General features: G+C 33.3%; 1 protein-coding gene across 13 annotated transcripts in view; it reads left to right on the forward strand.

Annotated features, from left to right (window-relative positions):
* The window catches only part of BLTP1 (bridge-like lipid transfer protein family member 1), a 215,442-nt gene that overhangs the window by 178,251 nt on the left and 12,289 nt on the right, over positions 1-24,902 (forward strand). For 7 of the 13 annotated variants that reach the window (XM_055385628.1, XM_019025467.4, XM_055385632.2 and 4 more), the window contains 17 exons: positions 658-748; positions 1,281-1,343; positions 3,532-3,785; positions 6,752-6,967; positions 8,117-8,297; positions 8,832-9,033; positions 10,682-10,843; positions 11,368-11,507; positions 13,673-13,874; positions 17,864-18,064; positions 18,836-19,015; positions 21,082-21,219; positions 21,981-22,238; positions 23,021-23,171; positions 23,609-23,766; positions 23,901-24,093; positions 24,308-24,525. In XM_055385628.1, coding sequence (XP_055241603.1) covers positions 658-748; positions 1,281-1,343; positions 3,532-3,785; positions 6,752-6,967; positions 8,117-8,297; positions 8,832-9,033; positions 10,682-10,843; positions 11,368-11,507; positions 13,673-13,874; positions 17,864-18,064; positions 18,836-19,015; positions 21,082-21,219; positions 21,981-22,238; positions 23,021-23,171; positions 23,609-23,766; positions 23,901-24,093; positions 24,308-24,525 — 3,008 coding nt within the window. Of the gene's footprint in view, positions 1-657; positions 749-1,280; positions 1,344-3,531; positions 3,786-6,751; positions 6,968-8,116; positions 8,298-8,831; positions 9,034-10,681; positions 10,844-11,367; positions 11,508-13,672; positions 13,875-17,863; positions 18,065-18,835; positions 19,016-21,081; positions 21,220-21,980; positions 22,239-23,020; positions 23,172-23,608; positions 23,767-23,900; positions 24,094-24,307; positions 24,539-24,902 lie in introns of all 13 variants that reach the window. The other 6 variants (XM_055385634.2, XM_055385636.2, XM_055385633.2 and 3 more) reach the window with 4 other exon arrangements.

A 24,902-nucleotide genomic window follows, 5' to 3' on the forward strand; every position in this document is an offset into this window, starting at 1 on the left:
ATTGTTGACTCTTTTACCAAGGTCAACTACTTTTTTATGTTCTAATTATAAAATTAAGATAACAAAAATTAATTTTATTAGTAAAATAGCAATAACAGTGGATACTATCAAACTCAGAAGTTTATTTAAGGAATCTCTCATCACATTTATAACCACAATGCGGTAAGTGCTTTTTAGTAATGAAGTATGCTGCTATTTAGACAAGTTTCTTTTTTATTTACATAAAACTGTGGTTTAGAAGGATAGACAAGTTTTATGTGTAAACTTATAGATTATCCAAAGAAATTAAAAGGTGCATACTAGTAGCTACTGCTCTAAATTTGTCAGTTTAGAAAAGGTATAGTCACACAGACATTTAGCATATGAAAAAATGAAAATTTTACATTTTATTGAAGTGAATACAGTTTTAATAGTAAATCAGCACTATAACGTAAGAAGTATAAATTCTTTTTATATGATTTAGTTTTAGAAAAATCTTGAGTTAACCAAAACATTGACTCTTTTTTATGGGATGCTAAAGGTTAAGAGAAACTTCAATCCTTTGATTAGGTAAATACTTACAAATAAAATGTCATTGCCATTAATCAGACTTATATAAAGTCCAGGAATTTTTTTAATGAGAATATTAGTGTTTTATAACTTTATATTTACTTGCAGTTCTCGAGTAGGAGAAACTGAAGAGCTCCCAGAAATCCGTGTGGATGCAGCATCTCCTGGACCTAGAGTAACTTTTAATATCCAGGATACAGTAAGAGAGATATAATTTGTTAGAGATACACATTGCTAAGTAGTTTTTACAAATTACAAAATTATGGTATTATACTATTTCAAAATACTGATTTCTGACTATAATCAAAGTATGGATTGTGATGACTGAACTGTGCATATTACCAAGTAGTGGGCACTGCCCTTATAACATTTTCTGAGAGCCATGAAGCAGGTGTTAGTATTTTACATTTTACATGCACAATAAAGGCTCCATAACTGCTTTCTCTTAAGTAGAAAGGTTTTTGTTGAATAATTTTTCTTTCAAGTGAGAATCCATATTAAACTACATCTTACACAAATGTAAACGTGGAATATTGATACTCATTTATGTATTTTATTTATAGATAGCAGAAATTAGAAGGAAGAAGATCAGCTTCAAAGTTGTATTCTAATTTCATAGCATATTAAACATTATATTAAAATGTTTATTTTGTTTTTTGTGTATTTTTAAATCATTGTTATTTTTCATGAGTTTTTTTTTTTTTTTTACTTTTCTCATTATTTTAATTAAGTTGAAAAATACAGTATGGGGAAGTACACCACAATCCAGCTGTCCTGGGGAAGGGTATTTTCAGGTACTTACTAAGAACAATATAAATTTTGCTTTAAAACTAATCAACCACACTGAAAATCTACTTTCAAAATATCTTCCTCTCATTTCAAACTTAACTTAGACCTCAGAAATATTTTACATAATGGTTTAAGACTGTTTGAATCTCATAACCTCTTGCATGCATTTGTCTTAGTTTTTACTTCTGTGTAGTTTAATACTATTAAAGACTAAATCAGCTAATCAAATCAATTCAACCAAATCATTAAAAAAACTACAATTTATTATTTCCTAATCCCTAAGTGAAGCAGTTTTTCCTTATATTCAACTACAAAATGAATTTTTTCATAAACAAAGATCAGTTCAAACTAGAATTAAATTTAATTCAGAACAAACATTAATAATTGAACATTCTTTTGAGTCACTGGTGTAAAAGAACATTTATGAAACTATCCATTTTTTAAATTATTCTCTTGTTCAAAACAATGTGGAAGAATGAATATCTAGATCTTTTTTGTCAAGGTACATTTAAAAATTAGCACTTATCCAAATATATTTTGTTTCCCTTTTGTCACTCTCTTCAAGCTTGAGTCTCAACATGTATCTCATACTGAATTTAGTCAAACTGGATTTTTTAAAGAACTATTTAATTGTAATATAGTGAGCTTGTTCTTTTTTTATGAAGAAAACTTGGAAAGAAAGAATTTACACGAATGGAGTGGATTCTGCTAACTAGGTGATCTCAAAGGGATTAATATTTGAAGTGATTCAATTCAAGTCCCATTTTAAATTAGCCATGTACTGCTTGTAAAAAAATGTATATAAAAATCATGAATTATATAATAGCTATGAGATTAAATATTAGATTTTTCTAATCATAAATTAGAAAATAATTAAAGCATGGTTAAATATAAAATAAATATGAAACAAGCAAATATTTATTGTCTCTTACCAAAGTTTTAAAAATTGGCTGTTCTAACAGTCTGATTTATTTGTTAACTCAGTAACATGTATACTATATAAAATGAAGAACACCTGGATTTGAAATTTTCAATGTAGGACTTAACTGTATATGGAATAGCAGCATCCAGTAGTTTTAATAACAAACTGCACATAAATTATCTTGCACATTAAACTTTATAAAGGCTTATTACTGCTCAAGTAACTCTGTGACTCTGTGAAGCTGGGCATCAAAATTAGGTCATAGGGGGGTGTTTTGTTTTGTTTTGTTTTGTTTGACCTATTTAAATGCAGTGGCCTCCTGGTGAAATCCTGAGTTAGTGACATGGTGTTTATACAAACTGTAGTCATCTCTCAATATCTGTGGGGGATTGGTTCTAGGACCCCCATGCATACCAATATCCACAAATACTCGAGTCCCTTTTATAAAATGGTGCAATATTTGCACATAACCTACGTACATCCTCCCATATACATTAAATCATCTCTAGATTACTTATAATGCCTAGTAGTACACTTTAAATGCTATTGTAAACAGTTGTTAAATCTTTTATATGTATTATTTTTTATTGTACTATTATTTTTATTTTTCCCCCAATATTTTCCATCTGCACTTGATTGAATCTGTAGGTGTTTACAGAGAGCCGACTGTATTTACCTTAAAATACAGCGTTCTTCAGTTTGATTGATACATGTTTTATTACTCGGCTATTTGCACATTTTTCTTTAACTCATGTGGGGCTCATTTTTAAAAGATCCACAAAAAGCATCCACAAAAAAGCATCTACTAGCTTTTAAAAGATCCACAAAAAGCATCTACTAGCATTTAAAAGATCCCCAAAAAGCATCTACTAGCATGATGAGAAAACAATAAACTTTGTACTGATACTGCATGCTCTTCCATCACTAATTGCTCTTGCCATTCTGATTTATAGTTAATCATGTTTCTTTTGCTTCCACATGTTTAACTTCTGCTTTAAAGAATTACAGTGTTATTGATACAGTAATATATGTTTATATTAAGTAAAATTTCATTCTGATTTTTAGTATGTCAGTAGTGTAACTTTCTGTGGTTGGCCCTTTTGCTTCCTTCCTTGGTGTACTATTTCATATGTTCATGAATCTGACCTTTCTTTCAGTTCAGAGTGAAGAAATTCAACTCTGAGATAATTTTTAAATGTTTAAATTTATATATTTTTCCTTTTTTTAATTGAAATATGAATCTGATTCATGTTTTTTCTTTTTACAATCAGTTTCCAGAGGAGACAGAACTGGACCTTTTGTCAGTAACCATTGAAGGTCCATCCCATTATTCATCAAATAGTGAAGGATCATGTTCTGTGTTCAGTTCTCCCAAAACTCCAGGAGGCTTTTCACCAGGCATTCCTTTCCAAACTGAAGAGGGCCGACGGGATGACAGTTTGTCTTCTACCAGTGAAGATTCCGAGAAGGATGAAAAAGATGAAGACCATGAGAGGGAAAGGTTTTATATTTACAGGAAACCCTCGTGAGTAACCTTATTTTAAGATCCTAATGTAGTATTTCAGAATCTAGAAATGAGCACAAAATGTTATATATAACTCAGCTTTTACAAAAAACATTTTTAATGTGCCTCGCTTGAGTGAGACTAAGAGACTCATTAAAATAAAATTTATTTTAATAAAATTTATCACATGGTTTATTGTGATGTAGCTCCATATAACATTATTTTTTAAATTTAAATTTTTTTTCATGTCACCTAAGTTTAATTATCTAAAATAAAATGGAAATAAAGATGGGGTTACGAGTAAATTAAAGGAGAGGGCTGTATTCCTGTGGCATTAAATTAACAGATTGCAGCAAGGAGATATGTAATGGTGAAGGCTAGTTAAGAAAAGTAGTAAAGGGAAATGGTTAGCAATGGATGAAAGACTTAAGCAAATTCTTAGAAGAAAGAAATAACATGAAATGGTGTTAATGAAATAAATGACATATGTGTAACTTTGCTCTGAATATGCCCTCAAGAGGAGCGGCAAGGATCTTTGGAACTGGTCTATTTAAACCACCCTCAAGTAAGGTTGTGATAATAATAGTAAGAGTTTCTAATAATGGTAATAAATAATGAGAAATTGGCTTAGCACAAGAGTGTAACCAAAAGCTGATCTATAAGAAACTCTCTATCTTCAATCTTCTACATTTTGAGCTTTAGGGATTCTTTCCTCCCTTTCCTAGACTGAAGCCACTGACTGCTGAATCCCATACATCAGCATATTTGGTTTTATTCCTTCATTTTTCTGGAGTACATTCTCAAATAACTTACTATGAAAAGTTATTATTGCAGATCTACTTCATTTTCTTCATGTCTAAAGTAGCTTTACTATTTTTGTGTTTATTATTGCGTTGGGAACAGAATTCTAGTCTAATATGTATTTCTTCTCCTAAGTAAGAAAAACTGTTCTGTTATCTTCCAGCATCCATATTCGGCATATGCTGGTTATCTTTTTCAGTTCTGTCAATGTGACTTAAGTTTTTTTGATATTTTATATCTGTTTTCTTCCTGGACATTTTTAGAATCTTGTCATTATATTTAATTTCATGGTGGTCCAGGTTTGCGTCTTTTCTAACAATTTTTCTAGGTATTTTGGTATTTCTTAGAATATAAATTTGGTTATAGGAAATATTACTTTATAGTTGTGTGGATAAATTCTTCCCTTTTTTTTTGTTTTGTCTTAACAGTAATCAGACATTTGCCTTCCCGGACAGATGATCTATATCTCTTTACTTTTTATGTTTTACGTTGCCTTCATAAAAACTATTTTGTCAGTTTTATTGAGATATAATTTACATTAGTGTAACCATATTTTCCAGATATACAATTTGATAAGTTCTTTAAATATTTTATTTTGGTAAGATCACTTAGCATGAGATCTACCCTCTTAACACCTTTTTAAGTGTGCCATACAATAGTGTTATCTGTAGGCACAATCTCTAGAACTTATTAATCTTGCGTAACTGAAACTTTATACATGATTGATTAGCAACGGCCAACCTCCCCCAAAACCCTCAACCCCTGACAACCACCATTCTATTCTCTACTTCTATGAGTTGGGCAATTTTAGATACCTCATGTAAGTGGAATCATGCAGTATTTGTCCTTCTGTATCTGGCATACTGCATGTAGCATAATGTCCTCAAGTTCATACATGTTGTCACATAGTGCAGCATTTCCATCTGTTTTTTAAGGCTGATAAAATTCCATTGTATGTATGCACCACATTTTTTAATTCATTTGTCTGTCAATGGACATTTTAGGTTGTTTCTACATCTTGGCTATTGTGAAAAATGCTGCAGTGAACTTGGGAGTGCTAATATCTCTTTGAGATCCCGATTTCAATTCTTTTGGATAAATACCCAGAAGTGGGATCTCTGGATCATGTTGTAGTTCTACTGTAATCTCTTGAGGAATCTCCATACTATTTTCCCTAGCAGCTGCTCTGTTTTGCATTCCTACCAAAATGTGCAAGGATTCTGTTTTCTCCATGTCCTTGCCAACACACTTGTTTTTGCTTTTTGTTTAAATAATAGTCATGTTACCAGGTATGAAGTCATATTTCATTGTGGTTTTGGTTTGCATTTCCTTGATGACTGGTAATATTGAACACCTTTTCATATACTTGTTGGCTGATTCTTTGGAGAAATGTGTACTTAAGTTCTTAGCCAATTATTAAAATCGGATTTTTCTGGTTTCTGAATGCTAGGATTTTGTTACATACTTTGGGAATTACTCCCTTGTCAGATATATGGTTACAAATATTTTCTCCCATTCCATGGGTTGCCTTTTCACCCTATTGTTTCCATTGCTTTGCAGAAGCTTTTTTAGTTTGATGTTGTCCCACTTGTCTATTTTTACTTTTGTTGTCTGTGCTTTTGGTGTCAGGAAATCATTGCCAAGACCAGTGTTATGAAGCCTTTTCCCTATGTTTTCTTCTAAGAGTTTAACAGTTTCAGGTGTTAAGTCTTTAATCCATTTTGAGTTGATTTTTTTGTATGGTATAACATAAGGGTTCAATTTCATTTTTTTTGATGTGGATATCCAGTTTTTCCGGCACCATTTGTTAAAGAGCACATGGCATTATTTTTCTTTCCTTGTTGTTCTGTCTTTAATAAAATCTGGAAAGTAACATTTAAATGTTATAATTTGAGAAAATGAAATATTTTCCAACATACACAGTATATTTTATATACTGATATTCAGACTCCTTAAAAGTGGTGATTATGTCTGTGTCCTCATCACCTAGCAAATAGCCTGGCATATAATAGTTATTCAGTACATAGTAGCTGAATAAAGTGTGGCTCCATTAAACTCACTCATGTGAATTTACAAAATAGTAAAATTTATTTACAGACTGTTGCTCACATAACATGTTGGAAACTAGTTTGTTAAAAAGAACTCTCATTTTACTACAATGTAATGATCAATTGTTCTTTCTGTAGACATACATCTCGTAAAAAAGCAACAGGCTTTGCTGCTGTTCATCAGCTATTTACAGAACGCTGGCCAACAACACCAGTCAATAGAAGTCTTAGTGGCACAGCTACAGAGAGAAATATTGACTTTGAACTTGATATACGGGTTGAAATTGATAGTGGAAAATGTGTACTCCACCCAACCACCCTTCTACAAGAACATGATGATATAAGTTTGAGAAGGTAAGAAATTGATTGGAAAAGGATACATGAAACTTTATCTATTAGAAATACTATTCATATGTCACTGAATTATAACAAACTTCTCCATCCCAAAATGCAGATTTGAAGTGTAAATGTAATTATAGTTATAATGGTCAAGTGTATATTTCTTATACAGTTTCTTATAAACAAGTGCATAATATTTTCTGGCAACTAGAAATGGATGTCTGATTTAGATTTTTGCAAATTTTTTAATTAAAATAGTTATATCTTTGGAATTCTTTTAACACACATGAATTTCTCAGTGTCTGTCCCTGTATTATACGTATTTCAGTTTTAAAGAACAACACAATGCTCAGAAGTATCTTGGTTATTGAGAGCTTTGATGAGTTCATAAAGAAATAAGAAAGACTGGGAGACAGTTACACAGACCTCAGTAGACTGAAATTGTGTTCAGGATATAACTGCAGCTTTACTATTTGTTTACATCACTAACTAAATGATGATATAAACAGGATTAACATTTTTTTCTTTAAATTTTGTTTTCCTTTTCTAATCTAAAAATGAACTGTAAAAAAATAGTTATAATTGAGCGGATGGGTGGAGATGTAGATAAAAAGAATGCTGACAATTATTGAAACTGGGTAGTGGGAACATGGAGGATCATTAATGATACTATTCTGATTATTTTTTATACGTTCAAAGATTTCCATAATAAAATATTTAATTGAGGCTTTTATAAAATAAGAGAAAATAAAAAAGGTACTATAAACGGTTAAAATGTCTTACAAATGTAGTAGTGATGATAAAAGGATGACTATTAGTTTATTTTTGATTGAACCATAACCCATAATAAATTGCTAATATTTAGCTGTATTTTTACTATATAAAGGGCAGTTTCATTTGGTTCAACCTAATATATTCAAATGAAAGTCACGACCTTAGGAAAGAATAAAGGTAACTGCCCTGTATAGTTACGGAACATACAACATTTACATCACTCATGCAAGGCATTAACCGGTCTCGCTAGAGATACTGATGAACTTTACTTTTTTCAACTTCTTAAATGAAGGATTGTATTCCATTTACTGTAAAAATAAAAGTTTGCTTTTAAACAAAAAGATAAATGTGTCATTTTTTAAAAAGATAAGAACATTTTTCTGTTTACAGGAGTTATGATCGAAGTTCCAGGAGCTTAGATCAAGATTCACCTTCAAAAAAGAAGAAGTTTCAAACTAATTATGCTTCTACCACCCATTTAATGACCGGCAAGAAAGTGCCATCATCTCTACAGACAAAGCCTAGTGACTTAGAAACAACAGTATTTTACATTCCTGGAGTTGATGTAAAGGTAAAAACCCAATTGCCTAGGGTAAGGGATTAGACTATTGGTAGCAATGTTTATTTTCTATCATATATGTTCATCTTTTTCTCATTATATTAAAATGAGACTTAGTGACTTCTTTGTCTAATATAGCCATATTCTGGACAGAAGAACATCAAAACTGCAGGTTCCCACTTCATTTATGTAGCATTTTCCATGAAAGTTTGATGGAAAGAAGTTCGGTTTTTTAATAAATTGATATTCGTAACAAACTTGCTAAACCTTGCTAGTGCAACTTCATTAAACAACAATTTTTTAGATTCTGGAATTATAAAATCATAGACTATTCAATTCGAAAGGACATTAAAGATTATCTGAAATGACCTTTTTATTTTAAAAAATGAATAAAAGCAAAGAAACTTGCCAGGATCACAAAGCTAACTTTTAAAAGTTAAAACAGTCTTCTGACTTCCAATGTTCTTTCTACCACATTTTTCTATATTTCTTGATTTTCCTCATCTTCATAATTTTAATTTTAAAAGTTTATTTATTTCAATACAGTTGCATTACAATTCCAAGACGCTAAAGACTGAATCACCTAATGCCTCCAGGGGATCTTCCTTGCCAAGAACACTCTCCAAAGAGTCCAAGCTGTATGGTATGAAAGATAGTGCAACATCTCCTCCTTCTCCTCCTTTACCTTGCACTGTCCAGAGCAAGACTAACACCTTACTTCCTCCCCAGCCCCCACCTATTCCTGCAGGTATTTAAGGAGTATATACTTTATTTTTTGTCATTTTAAAAATTTTTGGTTATTACCTACTTGCTCTTTTGAGACTTTCCAATGCACATGTTTAAGAAAAAAGGACATACATTTGTCAATAATGACTATACAGACTTCATATATGGAAGTGTGGGCCAACCATTTTCACCTGTTTTTGAAATTGACATTACTTTAGAATATCTGTTATAAAATAAATAATATACCAAATAGTTTACTTAATTAAATTTTTAGGTCTGTATATATAAAAAGTAGTTTTATATAGCTCAAATTTGGGAGCTTATGAGCAGATGGAAATATCAAACTTGAGAGTACACTGGGTTTAACCACATTTATTACTTCTCTGTTGTATAACACATTACCCAGAATTTAGTGGCTTATAACCTCAACCACAGGTTCTGTTGATCAGAAATGTAGGCACAGTTTGGCTCAGTGGATCTAACTCATGGTCTTTTACAAAATTGCAGTCATGGCAGATTTTTCAGCCCCAGTCAAGTATTCAGATGACAATACTTGACTGGGGCTGAAACATCTGCCTCCATCATGTCTCAGTCATGTGACTGGCTAATTGGTACTTCAGTTCCTCTCATGTGGGCTTCTCTACTGGGCTTCTTGAGTGTTCTAATGATATGGCAGCTGACTTCCCTTAAAAGGAGTGATCCAAAAGATAACATGGCTGAAGCTGCATTATCTCTTATGGCTTAACCTTAGAAGTCACACACCATCACTGCCACAAGGTTTTACTCATCACACAGGTCAGTACGGAAGTAAACTACACAAGGGCATGAATACCAGGAGGCAAGGATCATTGAATGTCATCTTGGAATCTGGCTACCATAGCACATGAATGATACCGTACATACATGGCAGGATTTCCAAAAAAAAGGAATATCAGACTAGACAAGAATTATTTGAGAAAGTTTCATTTGGGAGACAAAACTTGATATATAAACCTTTTAAAATAGTAATCATGCTGAGAATGCCTAGTATCACTTTTCAGCTAACAAGGCACATCTGTGTCCATTAAGTGCATGGCAGCTATTAACCCCTTTTATAAATGAGGAAAGTTAAGGCTCATAGAAGTTGGATGTCTTTCCTAGATTTGAACAACTAATAAATGTTAAAAGTTGGAAACCTTAGCCAAAGCTAACTAAGTCTTAGATGTTTTACTCATTCTCCTGAAGCAGATATATTTAGTTAGGTAAAAGGAAAGAGAAATGGCATCCCATATAGGGAAGCATTATAAATACATGCAAGCTAAGCACAGGAAAGCCTGAAAACAGTGACATTTTTCTTCACTTGCCACTAAATATTGTTAAAGTTCTCTATATCTTCTTAAATGGACAAAAGGACTAATGCTAATGAGAGACTAACCAAAATATAAAGCTGAAAAACTGGACCAAAACTTGTGACACAGAGCAAGTAGGAATAACCAACTTATTATATGTTATTAATCGCCTCTGTATTCTAACATTAACATATCATTCCTATCAACCTGCTACTTTTATTATTTTCTTGTAAGGCCTTAAATGTGAGGTACTTTGCTTGATTAAACTTTAATATAATTCAAATTTCTGTTTAATTGGAACTTTTTATAAAATCCATTAAATGGAATTTATAAATGTTCTAGCCAAAGGAAAAGGAAGTGGAGGAGTAAAAACAGCCAAGTTATATGCCTGGGTAGCACTTCAGTCATTGCCAGAAGAAATGGTTATTAGTCCCTGCCTATTAGACTTTCTGGAAAAAGCTCTGGAAACTATCCCAATTACACCAATTGAAAGGAATTATACAGGTAAGCATCCTTATATACCTCCCCATAACATATATTTTGGGATCTTATTATATAGAAGGTTTTCTTAATGCTATTATACATTATTACATAATATATGCAATTATAAATGTTAAAGAATTATAAACTGTAAAAGAACTTGAGAGATCATCTAATTGTCATTTACAAATGAAGAAACTAAGTCCTGGTGAGGTTACATAACTTTCCCATGGCCCCACCTAGTTAATGACAAAATTAACATTTAAGTTCTACATCCTTAGTGTGTTCCTTGGACTGGAATCTCTTTGAGGGCAAGGATATAATCACTAGCTTCTTTGTACAGTGTTTGGTATAGCAGCAGGAAAATTTGAGTTTGGGGGAATGAGCAAGAGGTGTGAACAGGGAAAAACGTATAGAATGAAGGGCTACAGAAGCAAATGTTTCCGGGTGTTCATACCTTTCATCTCACTAGTATAAACAATAAGGATCTTTTAATAAATAGTTTGCCTTTGATCTAATAATAAAACTTAACCAAATATTTTAAACAGCTGTCAGCTCACAAGATGAAGATATGGGACATTTTGAAATACCAGATCCTATGGAAGAATCAACAACATCACTAGTGTCGTCTTCAACATCTGCTTACTCTTCCTTCCCTGTAGATGTTGTGGTTTATGTACGAGTTCAGGTGACATACTTCATTTCTTTCTTTTTGTTTTAAAGAGAAATGTTTTTCTTAAGTTTATTTGAACATTTCAACATTATTACTGTTTAAAAGTTTTCTTAACCTCAGGTTCATGAACCTTTAGTATGTTTGTGATGGCTTGGAGGTTGCCAGAATATGTGTGAAGTATGTGTAAAATTTTATGTATATACAGATGCTCAAGTTATGATGCTGTTCTGATTAACCCATCACAAACTGAATAGCGTAAGTCAGTAATGCATTTAATACACTTAACTTACTGAACATCATAGCTTAAACTAGCTTACCTTAAATGTGCTCAGAACACATTACTCTTCAGTTGGGTAAAATCGTCTAATACAAAGCCTTTTTTATAATAAAATCTTGAATATCTCATGTAATTTATTGAATGTTGTACTGAAAGTGAAATGCAGAATGGTTGTATGGGTCCTCAAAGTGCAGCTTCTACTGAATGTGTATCACTTTCGCCCAGCCTAAATTGGAGATCATCTATATTCACTTTTCTACCGGGAAGTTTCATAGATCTTTGGGTTTTCAAACATTAAAGCTCATACTTCTGTGACAAAAATAAAAATATTTAAGTTAAAACCCTTTTTTGAGCATTTTATGCCTTTATTTTGGCACCTTAATTTCTTGCCATTATAGTTCTTTCTGGGCAGATATAAAGTGTAATTGAGATATAAAGTCACAATAGTACCTTTGTTAAAATTTTTGCTAAGCGTTACCTAGTTTTTATTTAATATTTTATTCTAAAATGCAGTCCTACCAATAGGCCTTTGGGAGTATATATTAGCATATATACTATACCAAATATATTAGTATATATTATATATAATAAAATATATATTAGCATATATACTATACCAAATATAGTATATATTTAAATCTGTTTATCAAGGAGGATTTAAAACTACTTGTATCAAAACTTCAGGGTTTAGTTGATCCTCAATTAAAATCTAATAATCTTAAGAGTAAAGGAAACACTAATGGTCATCTGTTCCAACTATCTTCTATAACAGTAATGTGGCCAAAAGAGCTTCAGTCTTACATTCCAGAATTTTTAGCTAGCTTTTTTAAAGGTCTGATGAAAACAGAATGAATGAGGGTTTGAGGGTTATAAAACCTTTGGGCTGGGTGCAGTGGCTCACACCTGTAATCACAGCACTTTGGGAGGCTGAGGCAGGTAGATCACTTGAGCCCAGGAGTTTGAGACCAGCCTGGGCAACACATGGAGACCCCATCTCTACCAAAAATAAAATAAAATAAAATTAGCGAGGCGTGATGGTATGTATCTGTGGTCCTAGCAACTTGGGAGGCTGAGATGGGAAGATGGCTTGAGACTGGTAGGTTCAAAGGCTGCAGTGAGCCATAATTGTACCACTGTAGTCCAGCCTGGACAACAGAGTGGTCTCTAAAAAAACAGAGTGTCTCTAAAAAAACAAAAACCAACCTTTGTTAATTATGAACAAGTTTAATATGAGCATAAATTTCTTTAAGGTTCTGAACTATCTAAATGTCTAAATACAGTCCTTCCGTGTACTTAGGAGACTGGCTGTAGGACTACCCCTGCCCCCCACCATGTATACCGAAATCCACACATACTCAAGTCCCGCAGTCAGCCCTGAGGAATTACTAAAAAAAGAGACACCCCTCTGTATATGCGGGTTTTTCATCCCAAATACTGTATTTTCAATCCATGTTTGGCTGAAAAAAATTCATATGTTAATTGGACCAGCACAGTCAAACCTGTGGTGCTCAAGGGTCAACTGTCTTATTGTTCTGAGATGGCTCCTCAAATATTTAGGTTTTTAAAAATGATAGCATTTTGTTTATACATTTTGATTTTTATATCATGCTTCTGTTTAAAAAGCTAGGACAATGAACACAAAATCTTAAGTATCAAATGAGTAAACATGATCAATATATGTAGACAGAAATGGAAATTAAATGTAACTTTTGAAATCCAAGGTGAAATTTCTTAACTTTCCTGTAGATGTTGTGGTTTATGTATGAGTTCAGGTGATATACTTTATTTCTTTCTGTTTAAAAAAAATGTTTCTTAAGTTTATTTGAACATTTCAATATTATTTCTGTTTAAAACTTTTCTTTTATCCAGTTCCTAGAAACCTTTTGCTGTCTGTTATTTTTAGCCCTCACAGATCAAATTTAGCTGTTTACCAGTATCAAGAGTAGAATGCATGTTAAAGCTGCCATCCCTGGATTTGGTGTTTTCTTCAAACCGAGGAGAACTGGAGACTTTAGGGACTACATATCCTGCAGAGACTTTATCCCCTGGAGGTAATGCTACTCAGAGTGGAACAAAGACTTCTGCTAGCAAAACTGGAATACCAGGTATAGATAATGTTCTTTTATTCCTCTAGTATAAAGCCAAATACTATTTTTAAATCAATATTTTAATAGTAATTAATACATATTTTAAAATATATTTGGAAAAGGGGAATATTTGAGAATTATTTATAGAAAGAAATCTATAGTAGACCAATGTTTTGAGTGTATTTCATGTGTTATTTGAACTTGAGTTACCCTTTGGTTTCTATTTTTAGCTGAATGGCAATTAGCATTTTGAATATGGCTTGAATGTACATACTACAAGCGCTATGACATAACTACTATATAATAATCCACACGTTCAAGTACTTTTGAATATCTTTTATCTTAAGCTACATTTGACATTAAGGAGTAATCAGTATTATAAATGGAAAATAAGAAACATAGTGTTACCTTACAGGGATTTCTTATCACACTGGGTGAAAACTGTATCAAGTAGCAGTAGCATATGTATTTTTAAATGGCAAATTTGGTTATATAACTCAAATATGTGTTTCATAAAGGTTTTGTTTTTAAAATATAATTGATTTCCTGAGATGATAGGCATTCCTCACTATGTTAAAGCTGGGTGCCACTTCTGTCCTAAAAATGAAATAGAGATCACACATGCAAATGGTAAAAATTTTATTGAATACCTCTGAAAAAAAGAGACTAGACTGAATGAAAACTGATAAGAAGACTGGAATGTCGTTAAAATATTGGTTCTTAACCAGGAGCTATCTTGTTGGCAATATTAGGAGACAATTTTGATAGTCGTAACTGAGGGTGTACAGCTGGCAGCTAGAAGAGAAACCAGAGATGCTGCTAAACATTCTATAGTATATATGACAACCCCCTCCACTCCCAAATAATTATCTGGTTGAAAATGTCAATAATGGCAAGGTTGAGAAGGTTTGCATTAAGCCTGAAAAAAATAAAATCCCAAATTCCATTTTTGAGAGAGGCATGAAGACAGTGGAGGGGGAAATACCTTTCTGATTTGTAAGGAAATACAGCTTAGGTTTTGGGTCCTATTTTTGGAGAGTCATCTTAGATTCAAATCTTTATTCTAACAATCTCATCAAGCATCAGTTGGAAAAATTATTACAAACTGGCTTGTGAGAAAGCATCCCAAAAGTCATCTTTGAAAAATTGAAATTATATCTCTTAACACAGTATTTACTTGTATTAATGGGGAAATGGTTATAGGAAATCATTTGTTTTGCTGTGTGAATCTTTGAAAGTTTTCACAACAAAATTGGAAAACAAAAAGGTTGATATCTTAGAAATAAAGCTTTTGCTAATGTGGTCACCCATTATCTAGTACTTAGCTTCAAAATATTGCTGTTGGAGTTGTGTTGTCAACAAAATATTGTAGTGGTAGTGTTGGTTTTTGAAAAACATTTTCTGATTTTAAAAGTTACACTCACTATTCATTATAGAAAATGAAAAGTACTAAAGGTGAAATGAAAATGAGAATATCCCTTTATCCTAGATAACTAGTGTTATCAGCGATAACACTACAACATTTCTGTAGTGATACCATATTTTTCCAAGGCAAAAATTGAAATATGGCCTCTTCGGCTATGTAACTTTTTAAAATTTAAAGTATCATAGGTATTTTCCTAAATTATTAAATATTCATCTCTAAAATTAATGGCTATAAGATATTCCATTGTTTTGATCATATACTTGAGATTCTGTGGGTTATTTTGCTTTCAAAATAATACTAAAATCAACATCTTTGTATGTAAATATTTTTAAACAAAGATATATTCTTAGGAGAAATTCTTAAAAGTGGAATTTCTAGGTTAGGAAATATGAACATTTTGAAAGTGTTTGATACATTTGCTTTCTGGTAAGACTATTAAGATTTCTACACTCTCATCATAGTGTGTATGGACACCAGTTCATTGTATTCTTCCCAACACTGCTTTAAATTTAATTTTAATCATTGTCAATGTGATGGATTAAATTTGGATTTTATTATTTTAATCTGTACTCTATTACTTTATTAGCTATTTCTTGGGAGTGGTAAATATATGCCCATGCCCATTTCTCTTTTGGAATGTTAATCTTTTAATGACAAACTGTCATAATGTCATAAATTATTAGCACTTAAATTAATATAGCAGTATATATGCACCATGCTAGGAATAGGTAGTGAAAGGAATATGAAATGAGAAATTTTTTATGCCCAAATTTTATGATTCCTTAGAAAACAACATAAATGAATAGCACTCCTCATTTTATCATTATTTATTCAAGGAATGATGATGAGAATATATAGGTTGCGACAATATCCATTCTTTCAAAGGATCTTTACTTTGTGGTCTGGGTCAGTGCTAGGGCATAGTAATAGTGAACTTAGCTAGTAGATGTGGTCCATACTTACTAATGTGGAACCTAAACTGAATTTGGAGAAACAAGTAATAGCCCAGCAAACAAGCTTATTTTAAATGGAAACGTGAAGTATGGGTTAGCGAAGCAGAGAACTGGGGGAACGGACGCTCCCAGGAGAGAATACAAAATGCACGAAGAAGAAACAGTTTGTCAACTCTGAATAACAAAAAGGAAAAAAAAAGCCATTGTTAAGTGTGGAGACTGGCATAAGAAAGGTTTAGAGAGATAGGAAAGAGCCAACTCATGTGGGAAAGCCACTGAAAGGTTAAGCAAGGGAGTGGATATGATTCACATACATACTTTTAGAATACCAGTCCAGCTGCAGTGTGGCAGTTGATTGGAGTAGCATGAGGCAAGGAGAGCCATTTCTGCAGTCCAGGCAGAGTTAATAATTGCTTAAGCTAGAATGGCAGCAGTGAGATGGAAGGAAATGGACAGATCTTATATGCCTGAGATATAGAAATGATGAATGATAAATTGCATGACAGAGAGTCAGGAGTAGGAAGGATGACAGATAACTCCCAGGTTTTGGTTGAGCTATTTTCTTTTTATTTATTTATTTATTTATTTTTTTGAGACTAAGTCTCACTCTGTTGTCCAGGCTGGAGTGTAGTGGCGCCATCTCGGCTCACTGCAGCCTCTGCCTCCTGGGTTCAAGCAATTCTCCTGCCTCAGCCTCCTGAGTAGCTGGGATTACAGGTGCGTGCCACCACGCCCGGCTAGTTTTTGTACTTTTAGTAGAGATGGGGTTTCACCACATTGGTCAGGCTGGTCTCAAACTCCTGACCTCGTGATCTGCCCACTTCGGCCTCCCAGAGTGCTGGGATTATAGGCATGAGCCACTGTGCCCAGCCTGGTTGAGCTGTTTTCATGGAAGTATTCATTTACTGGAGATGGGGACCACTGGAAGAAAAACAAATTCAAGGAAAAAGATCAAGAGTGCAGTTCAGTTTAAATGCCTGTGACCCATTCTAATAGGAGGTCAAGTAGGCAGTTGTAATATATAAATCCAAAGGAGGTCTGGTCTGGACATACATTTTGGAATCACCAGCAAAATCATTTAATAATCCATTCAAATGGTCTCATATTTTTTATGTTTTTGGAATTTACCTGTCCATCCCTAGTAAATGTTACCAACAAGGACACTTGGCTCTCTAACAGATTTTTTTACTTTCTGCTTTTGCATACCTTGCCCTGTTTCCACTGCACCTACTGAAATGTGGACTCCAAGTATATGATATGGATTTTTTTACAGTATGTTCTCCCCCACTTTGCTTAAGCCCTAGCTATTTTGGGCCTCTTCCACTGCCTGCTTCTAGTAGTGAAGGAGAAAAGAAATAGGAAACCATGCAGTAGGCCAAACATATATATAAAAATAATTGTTTTAAGGATGAACAGAGTATTCAACCCTGGTGTAAATTAATTGGAAAATACATCTAAGTCTTTATTTCAGTTTTAAGGATTTAAATCTATTGATCTGTTAAATCTATTGATCTGATGTTTGAGTGTTTCCATTTTATTCTGAAGTCATGTCTGGTTCTTAAGAACATATTATTGACTGGCCTTTTTTTCTTGTAGCTTATATTTTCAATTTCCTGTGCTCACTGTAGGTTCATCGGGATTAGGCAGCCCTCTCGGCCGAAGTCGACATAGTAGTAGTCAGTCAGACCTGACCAGTTCCAGCAGTAGTTCATCCGGCTTGAGCTTCACTGCATGCATGTCTGACTTTTCCCTTTATGTATTTCATCCATATGGAGCAGGGAAACAAAAAACTGCTGTTTCTGGCCTCACACCTGGATCAGGAGGATTAGGTATACTTTGCATGTTTATGTCTTTTTCAGATTTACAGCATCTTTTCAAGCTTTCAAGCTTTATTTTCATAAATCATAAGGACATAGCCAAGATCAGATGCTTTTTATATTTTTCCTCTTTGATAATACCTATCTCATATTTACGTAATAAGTAGACATATACAATAAGTAATTCAGGTGAATTAATTATACAAGAATTTTAAAATTCAGAATATTTTCTAAGCAGTATACACAGCACAGTAATCTCTGGATATCAGAGATTACTTATGTTATTGAAATATTTAAATGTCTTAGCAAATCACTGTCCATTTATACAACAAACTGTGTAGAAAGTAAAATTTTAAAGTGCATGGGTCACAATTGTTAATTTAAAAAGAGACTATAATTTAAGTCAGCCATTTAGTGAAATTAAATTTCATTGTCACTTTGAAGAGCAGATAAAACACTGCAAATGCATAAAAGCTTCTTATTAGTAACTAACTCTTGACTTGTATTTAAATAAATGATGAAAACATATATTCCACGTCAATTCTAGTTTCTATTGTTGGAGAAGGGTTGTAAAAATCACCAATTATGTTTGTGGGTTTGAACCTCTTAAATTGTTGTTAGAAATGCTAATGCTCATTAGATCCCTCTGCTTAAATTTTTACCTCAAGTGATTTTAATTCATGGCATATTACAGTATATTAGATAATTTTCACCTAACTAGACAGCTGTGTGTATATATGTATATATAGATGTGGAGGTTGTGTTTGTTTGTTTGTTTTAAAGGGAATGTGGATGAGGAGCCCACTTCAGTCACTGGTCGAAAAGATTCACTCAGTATAAACCTTGAGTTTGTAAAAGTGAGTTTGTCACGGATCAGGCGTTCAGGAGGTGCCTCATTTTTTGAAAGTCAGTCTGTAAGCAAGTCTTCAAGCAAAATGGATACTACGTTAATAAATATATCTGGTACTCAATTTTATAGTTTTTAAATTGAAATACTGTTTTCCAAAATTAAATAATGGCCTCTGTTTTAATAGTGTTTAAATATTAAGTCACTTAATGTTAAGCTTTCAGTGATAAGTTGATATAAAGGAGAGGAATGCCCAGCCTACGGTACTGTGTCAATCCAAGTCATAAATGTTAGGAATATAATTTCTAGATAAATAGACATATCACCCAAGGGCCAAGTATGCCTAATTAAATCAGTAAAAGTTGCTTCTTTTCTTCACTTTTTCTCCACCATGAATTGGTACAGTTTCTTTTTGTTCTTCTAATTGTAAATGCTTAAAACACTAAAACGGGATGAGTGATGTTTAAAAATGTTTACTTGATGTCAGAAAACCTTGAATTGTGTGCATGTGTACTGCTGGTTTTATAAACATCTATATAACTATGGGCAAGTCATTTCCTTTACATTGCGATTTGAGTGTTTAAAAGTAAATGCAAATAGACATTCTGAAGAATCCAGAATACTGAGTAGAAACTTTCATAATTATGAATCAAATAAATATGGCATGTTCACTTAACCCAATATTCTGAAAATATATATTAAGCCTGTGTTTTAGGGTAAACTTTTACCTGAGATTGCTAGGTGATTGAGGGGAGCAGGCATGAATAAGACAAGGTCTTATGTGTAGACAAATAAATAAGTCCAGGATAATAAATGCTATAATGGAGCTTTCTACAAAGAGAAGGAAACAATAAATTCTGTCTTGTATGAGAAATCAGAAAAGGCTTCACATAGGAAATGTTATTTGGCCCACATTTTGAAAAATGAGTAGGAATATTCTTGGAGGTAGCAACATGGTATTCAATGGCACAGAAGCATCAAAATGTATGCTTCTGGATCATACTTTGATTTGCTGTGGCTGAAGCACAGGGTATAAGTGAACATTTAATTGGTTGGAGCCAATTAAATGTTGGAACATTTAATTGGTTTAAGTGGATGGAGCCAGAAATAGAGAGGCTAGAGGTAAAGCTGATAAAATAGGACCTGATTGTGGAGGGACTCATATCATATGCCATGCTAAAGAATTGGGTTCTGATTATTTCGGCACTGAGAAGCCATTAGAAGTTAAGAAATGGGTTGATGCTTCAGAATGGTGTTGTAGAAAGAGAGTTGAGGGTAGCCTGAAAGACAGGAAAGAAAAGATGCTTGAGGAGGCTGCTGAAGTAGACTATGAAATAGTAGATGAGAGCATGAACTGTGGCAGTAAAAAAAGGAGAAAAGGGAATGAGGAGTGGGTTCAAGAGAGATAGAAGAGAATCCATAAACTTAAGTATAAGTTGTATTAGGGGCAACAGAGGAGACAAGAATGCCTCAAACTTTTAGCTTAGATGACTGAAGGAGCAGTGAAGCCATTAACTTAGAAAATAAAGAAGGAAATGTCTATAGGACATTTAGGTGGAAGGTTCTGGTAGACAACTGACTTAGCGGGTATCGCTATGTAGGTATGGGCTCAGACAAAAACAGAAATTTTAGCTGTGGGAGTCATTGGCATGTAAACCCTACAGAAACTATGGTAGAAGAATACAAGAGCACATACAACAGGAGTAGAAGAATGCTCCAGAGCAGAACTCTGGAAGAAGGCCATCAAAATGTTTTTTGTCTAAAGTCACTGCTATTAGTCTGATAGGAAAATAGTAGTCCCTGCCACACAGCTATTTGGTTTACAATTCCTTTTGAGAAAATTTGTATACCAGCTCATCCTGATGATTCATTTTCCATAATAGAAAAGACTGTTGTGTTAAAATTGAAAGCTGGCTATCAGACTGATCTTTAGAACTTCTCTGAGGATTTCATGATAAAGTGATAATAGAATTCCAACTTGCCATCACCTCAAAAAAGGGAAATGGTACTAACAGTGTTAGAATGTGCTGTTTTTGTAATTTGTGGAAGAATGTAACACTTACTAATCATAATATGTAACTTAAGTATAATTCAGCTGTGTAATAACCCTGTCTTATACCTACCATGTGAAAACATAAAAGGTTTTAGAAATCTGTACTGACAAATGTTATTTATGTATCAGCTGTTTGTGATATAGGGTCTGCCTCCTTTAAATATGATATGCGCCGACTCAGTGAAATTCTGGCATTTCCAAGAGCATGGTATAGAAGAAGTATTGCAAGACGTCTATTCCTTGGAGACCAAACTATAAATTTGCCAAGTAAGCTTGTTATGTAATTTTAATTTTGGTTACTGTAGCAGCAAGACCTACAATTGATAACACAAACGTGATCTTACTTGGCAGGGTGTACCATGTGATGCGTTCAGTCATTCAAGAAATGTCCATTGGGCCCCTCTAATATGCCAACCACAAGGGATATATTAGCACTGAGGATATATTAGAGAACCAAAAAGACAAAAAGTTTTGTCTTCTTTGAGATTACATTCTGGCTGAATAAATATAGTTTATTCTATAACTATCCTAACAAATTAGTAAATTTATAAGTTAGTTAATTTGTTAGTAAATTTATTCTATAATGATTACTCTGTAATCCTTTTAAATATCCAAGTTAATCATGGTTAGCGAAGCATGGGAAACAGAAGATGCTGGGGACATGTTACTATCTTGCCTGCATTTGTCTGCTGGATTTAGATATTGTTGTAGGTAATGAAATCAAGAGATTTTTGGAAATGAAAACTAGAGTCAGTTACATAGAGGTAAATATGAGAAACCCTAAGTCTGAGTGTATTCCCTCACCTGTAAACTGAGACCAGAGGTCCTGTTTTGCTCTTTTCATGGAGTTTAAACAAAACACTGGCATGTTCTTTGCAAACTGTAAATTGCTGTACAGCTGCTAAATAGAGAACTAGAAGGAATATGCAATGTGATTAGAAATGATGGATGGGTGAAGTTATTTTATAACATAGGGATTTTACCCTGTTACTTTGGATTTTTTGTTTGTTTTGTTTGTTTTCTACTAGCATCTGGCCCAGGGACACCTGATTCCATTGAAGGGGTAAGCCAACACCTTTCCCCTGAATCATCAAGAAAAGCTTACTGCAAGACCTGGGAGCAGCCAAGTCAGTCAGCCTCCTTCACCCACATGCCTCAGTCACCTAATGTGTTCAATGAGCATATGACAAACAGCACCATGTCACCAGGGACAGTAGGACAGAGCCTAAAATCCCCAGCTTCCATAAGATCAAGGAGTGTATCTGATTCTTCAGTTCCTCGAAGAGGTAACACTGCTATTTTTGTTATCAGTAGCCCTACAGTGTTCTCAGGATAAAATCTTAGTCACTCTCAGATTTCAGCCCTAACTATAGGAAAATATATTCTTGAGGTTTTTATGACACGTCAAAAAAAAAAAATCCCCAACACAGTAAAAACAACAAAACAAATATTTCAAAGTATTGCCATCAAGACAGCTAGATGGCCAGTAGCTTTACAAATAGATAAGGGGAGAGGAATTAGCATATTGTTTGTGTGCTCCATATGGGCTTGGTCTTGTACTTGTGCCTGATTGTATAAAAATGAATGATGTAGTTCTCGTCAAAAGATTAAAATATAATGAGCAAATGCAGGATTCAAGATATATACGAAGTCCATAAGAACACAAAAGACAGGCACCCCAACCGGCATCTGCATTTCAGAATGGTTTCTGCCTTTGAGTCCTGTATTTGGCAACAGCACCTTATGATTTTCTTCTTTGTTAAACAAAATCCTAGGGTGATGCATGATCTGTGCTGCTATATCCCATGCACACCAGAATTTCCTCATATAAAATGGGGGCCATACATAATTTTATGAGCTTTCAAGAGGTAAAGCTGCCAGCACTTATAAACATTTAGTAAGTGGTAACTATTATTTTAGAGGCAATAGGATAACCATTAAACATTAGATTCTAATACAAGAATATTATATTTTTACTTTTTGGATTATAGCAATAAAAATAGTTTTTGCTTTGTAACTAGCTTGGCATTTATGTGAATGAACATGTATTTGATTTTTCTATTTTTAGATTCACTTTCAAAAACATCAACTCCTTTTAACAAATCAAACAAAGCAGCAAGCCAACAAGGGACCCCATGGGAAACACTTGTCGTGTTTGCTATCAACTTGAAGCAATTAAACGTTCAAATGAATATGAGTAATGTAATGGGAAATACAACGTAAGCTATTCAGATACAAAGGAAATGTATTTAATCATTTTTGTAACTTTTCTTCTACTGTAGTAAAGATATTCAGAACCTTTTTTGAATGCTAAATATTTGAAAAAGATAGTAAACGATATAAAATGTTTTATCCTGAAAATGGCTTAATTCTAAGGATACTGCAATATAAAACATCATGAAATATATGTTCTATAAAAAGGGAATCAATTATAAGGAGAACAGGGTAATTTTCTAGCTTTTCTAGCTAGGAGTAAAGCTTCATTATCAATGTTAATATTCAAATATTTACCACACAGTTTTTATATAAAGTATGTTGTTTCATTGTCAAACTTGACCTTTTAAATAATCTGATTTAACTCCTTTTTAATTTAAATCCTGTTTTAATTCATGACACTGGAAGCTATATATATAATAACCTTTTTTTCATTTTTTAGTTGGACAACTAGTGGTTTGAAGAGCCAGGGCCGTCTGTCAGTAGGAAGTAATCGTGATCGAGAGATCAGCATGTCTGTTGGTCTGGGAAGATCACAATTAGATTCTAAAGGAGGAGTAGTTGGAGGGACCATAGATGTCAATGCTTTGGAGATGGTTGGTATGTTGAAATTTTAAAACTGACCTAACATATCCTTAAGATATATATATCAAAAAAAACGCTTTTGGAGATGGATTCTCATGAGGTTTTCCCATGGACATGTCTGTCAAAATTAATTATTGTTTCTATTTTAGCTCATATTTCTGAACATCCAAATCAGCAACCCAGTCACAAAATTCAGATTACTATGGGTTCTACTGAAGCTCGTGTTGATTACATGGGCTCAAGTATCCTCATGGGCATCTTCAGTAATGCTGATCTTAAGCTTCAGGATGAATGGAAAGTAAACTTGTATAATACATTGGATTCAAGCATAACTGATAAAAGGTATTTATTAAGGATTACTTTTTGGACACTTTACATGACTGTTCTCAACATATTGTCTATCATCTGGTGAGAAAACAGCAATTTTTCTTATAAAACTCTTATTTATTATGCAATTAACACAAATTAAAAAGCTGGGCGGGGGAAGAAAATGTTTCTTGTACTTTTTGAGTATCTTCTGTAAGACATATGACAAAGATTTTGTTTTATGCTCTAGTGAGATTTTCGTCCATGGAGATTTGAAGTGGGATATTTTCCAAGTAATGATATCAAGGTCAACCACACCAGATCTGATAAAAATAGGAATGAAGCTCCAGGAATTTTTCACACAACAATTTGATACCAGCAAACGAGCTCTGTCTACCTGGGGACCAGTTCCTTACCTTCCACCAAAGACAATGACTAGCAACCTAGAAAAAAGTTCACAAGAACAATGTAAGAATTAGAAGTAAGCTTTTATATATGCTTTATCTTTCACTAAATATGTTACATTCTTAATTTAAAATAATAATAATCTGTATGCCCCACTTAGAAAATAGCCCACAGGCTCTTTATCTCACTCAGTTAGCAAAGGACCAGAATTTCTACCTGCCAATGGAATTAGAGGCCATCATTTAGGAAGACATCATTTGTTATCTCTTCCCCCTGCTGCAGTGCATCTGCATCCATACCCACTCCACGCTCTTGAATAGTGTTTATGAGAATATCATGTTCTGGTTTAGAATGTCGATGGAGTCAGAATATCTGAATTTGGATTTATTAGGTGATAAGCAGGTCATTATTTTCACTTAGTAATTCAATTGGCAAATATT

The sequence above is a fragment of the Gorilla gorilla genome, chromosome 3 (assembly GCF_029281585.2).
Source record: "Gorilla gorilla gorilla isolate KB3781 chromosome 3, NHGRI_mGorGor1-v2.1_pri, whole genome shotgun sequence".
In the NCBI taxonomy this organism is placed as follows: Eukaryota; Metazoa; Chordata; class Mammalia; order Primates; family Hominidae; genus Gorilla; species Gorilla gorilla.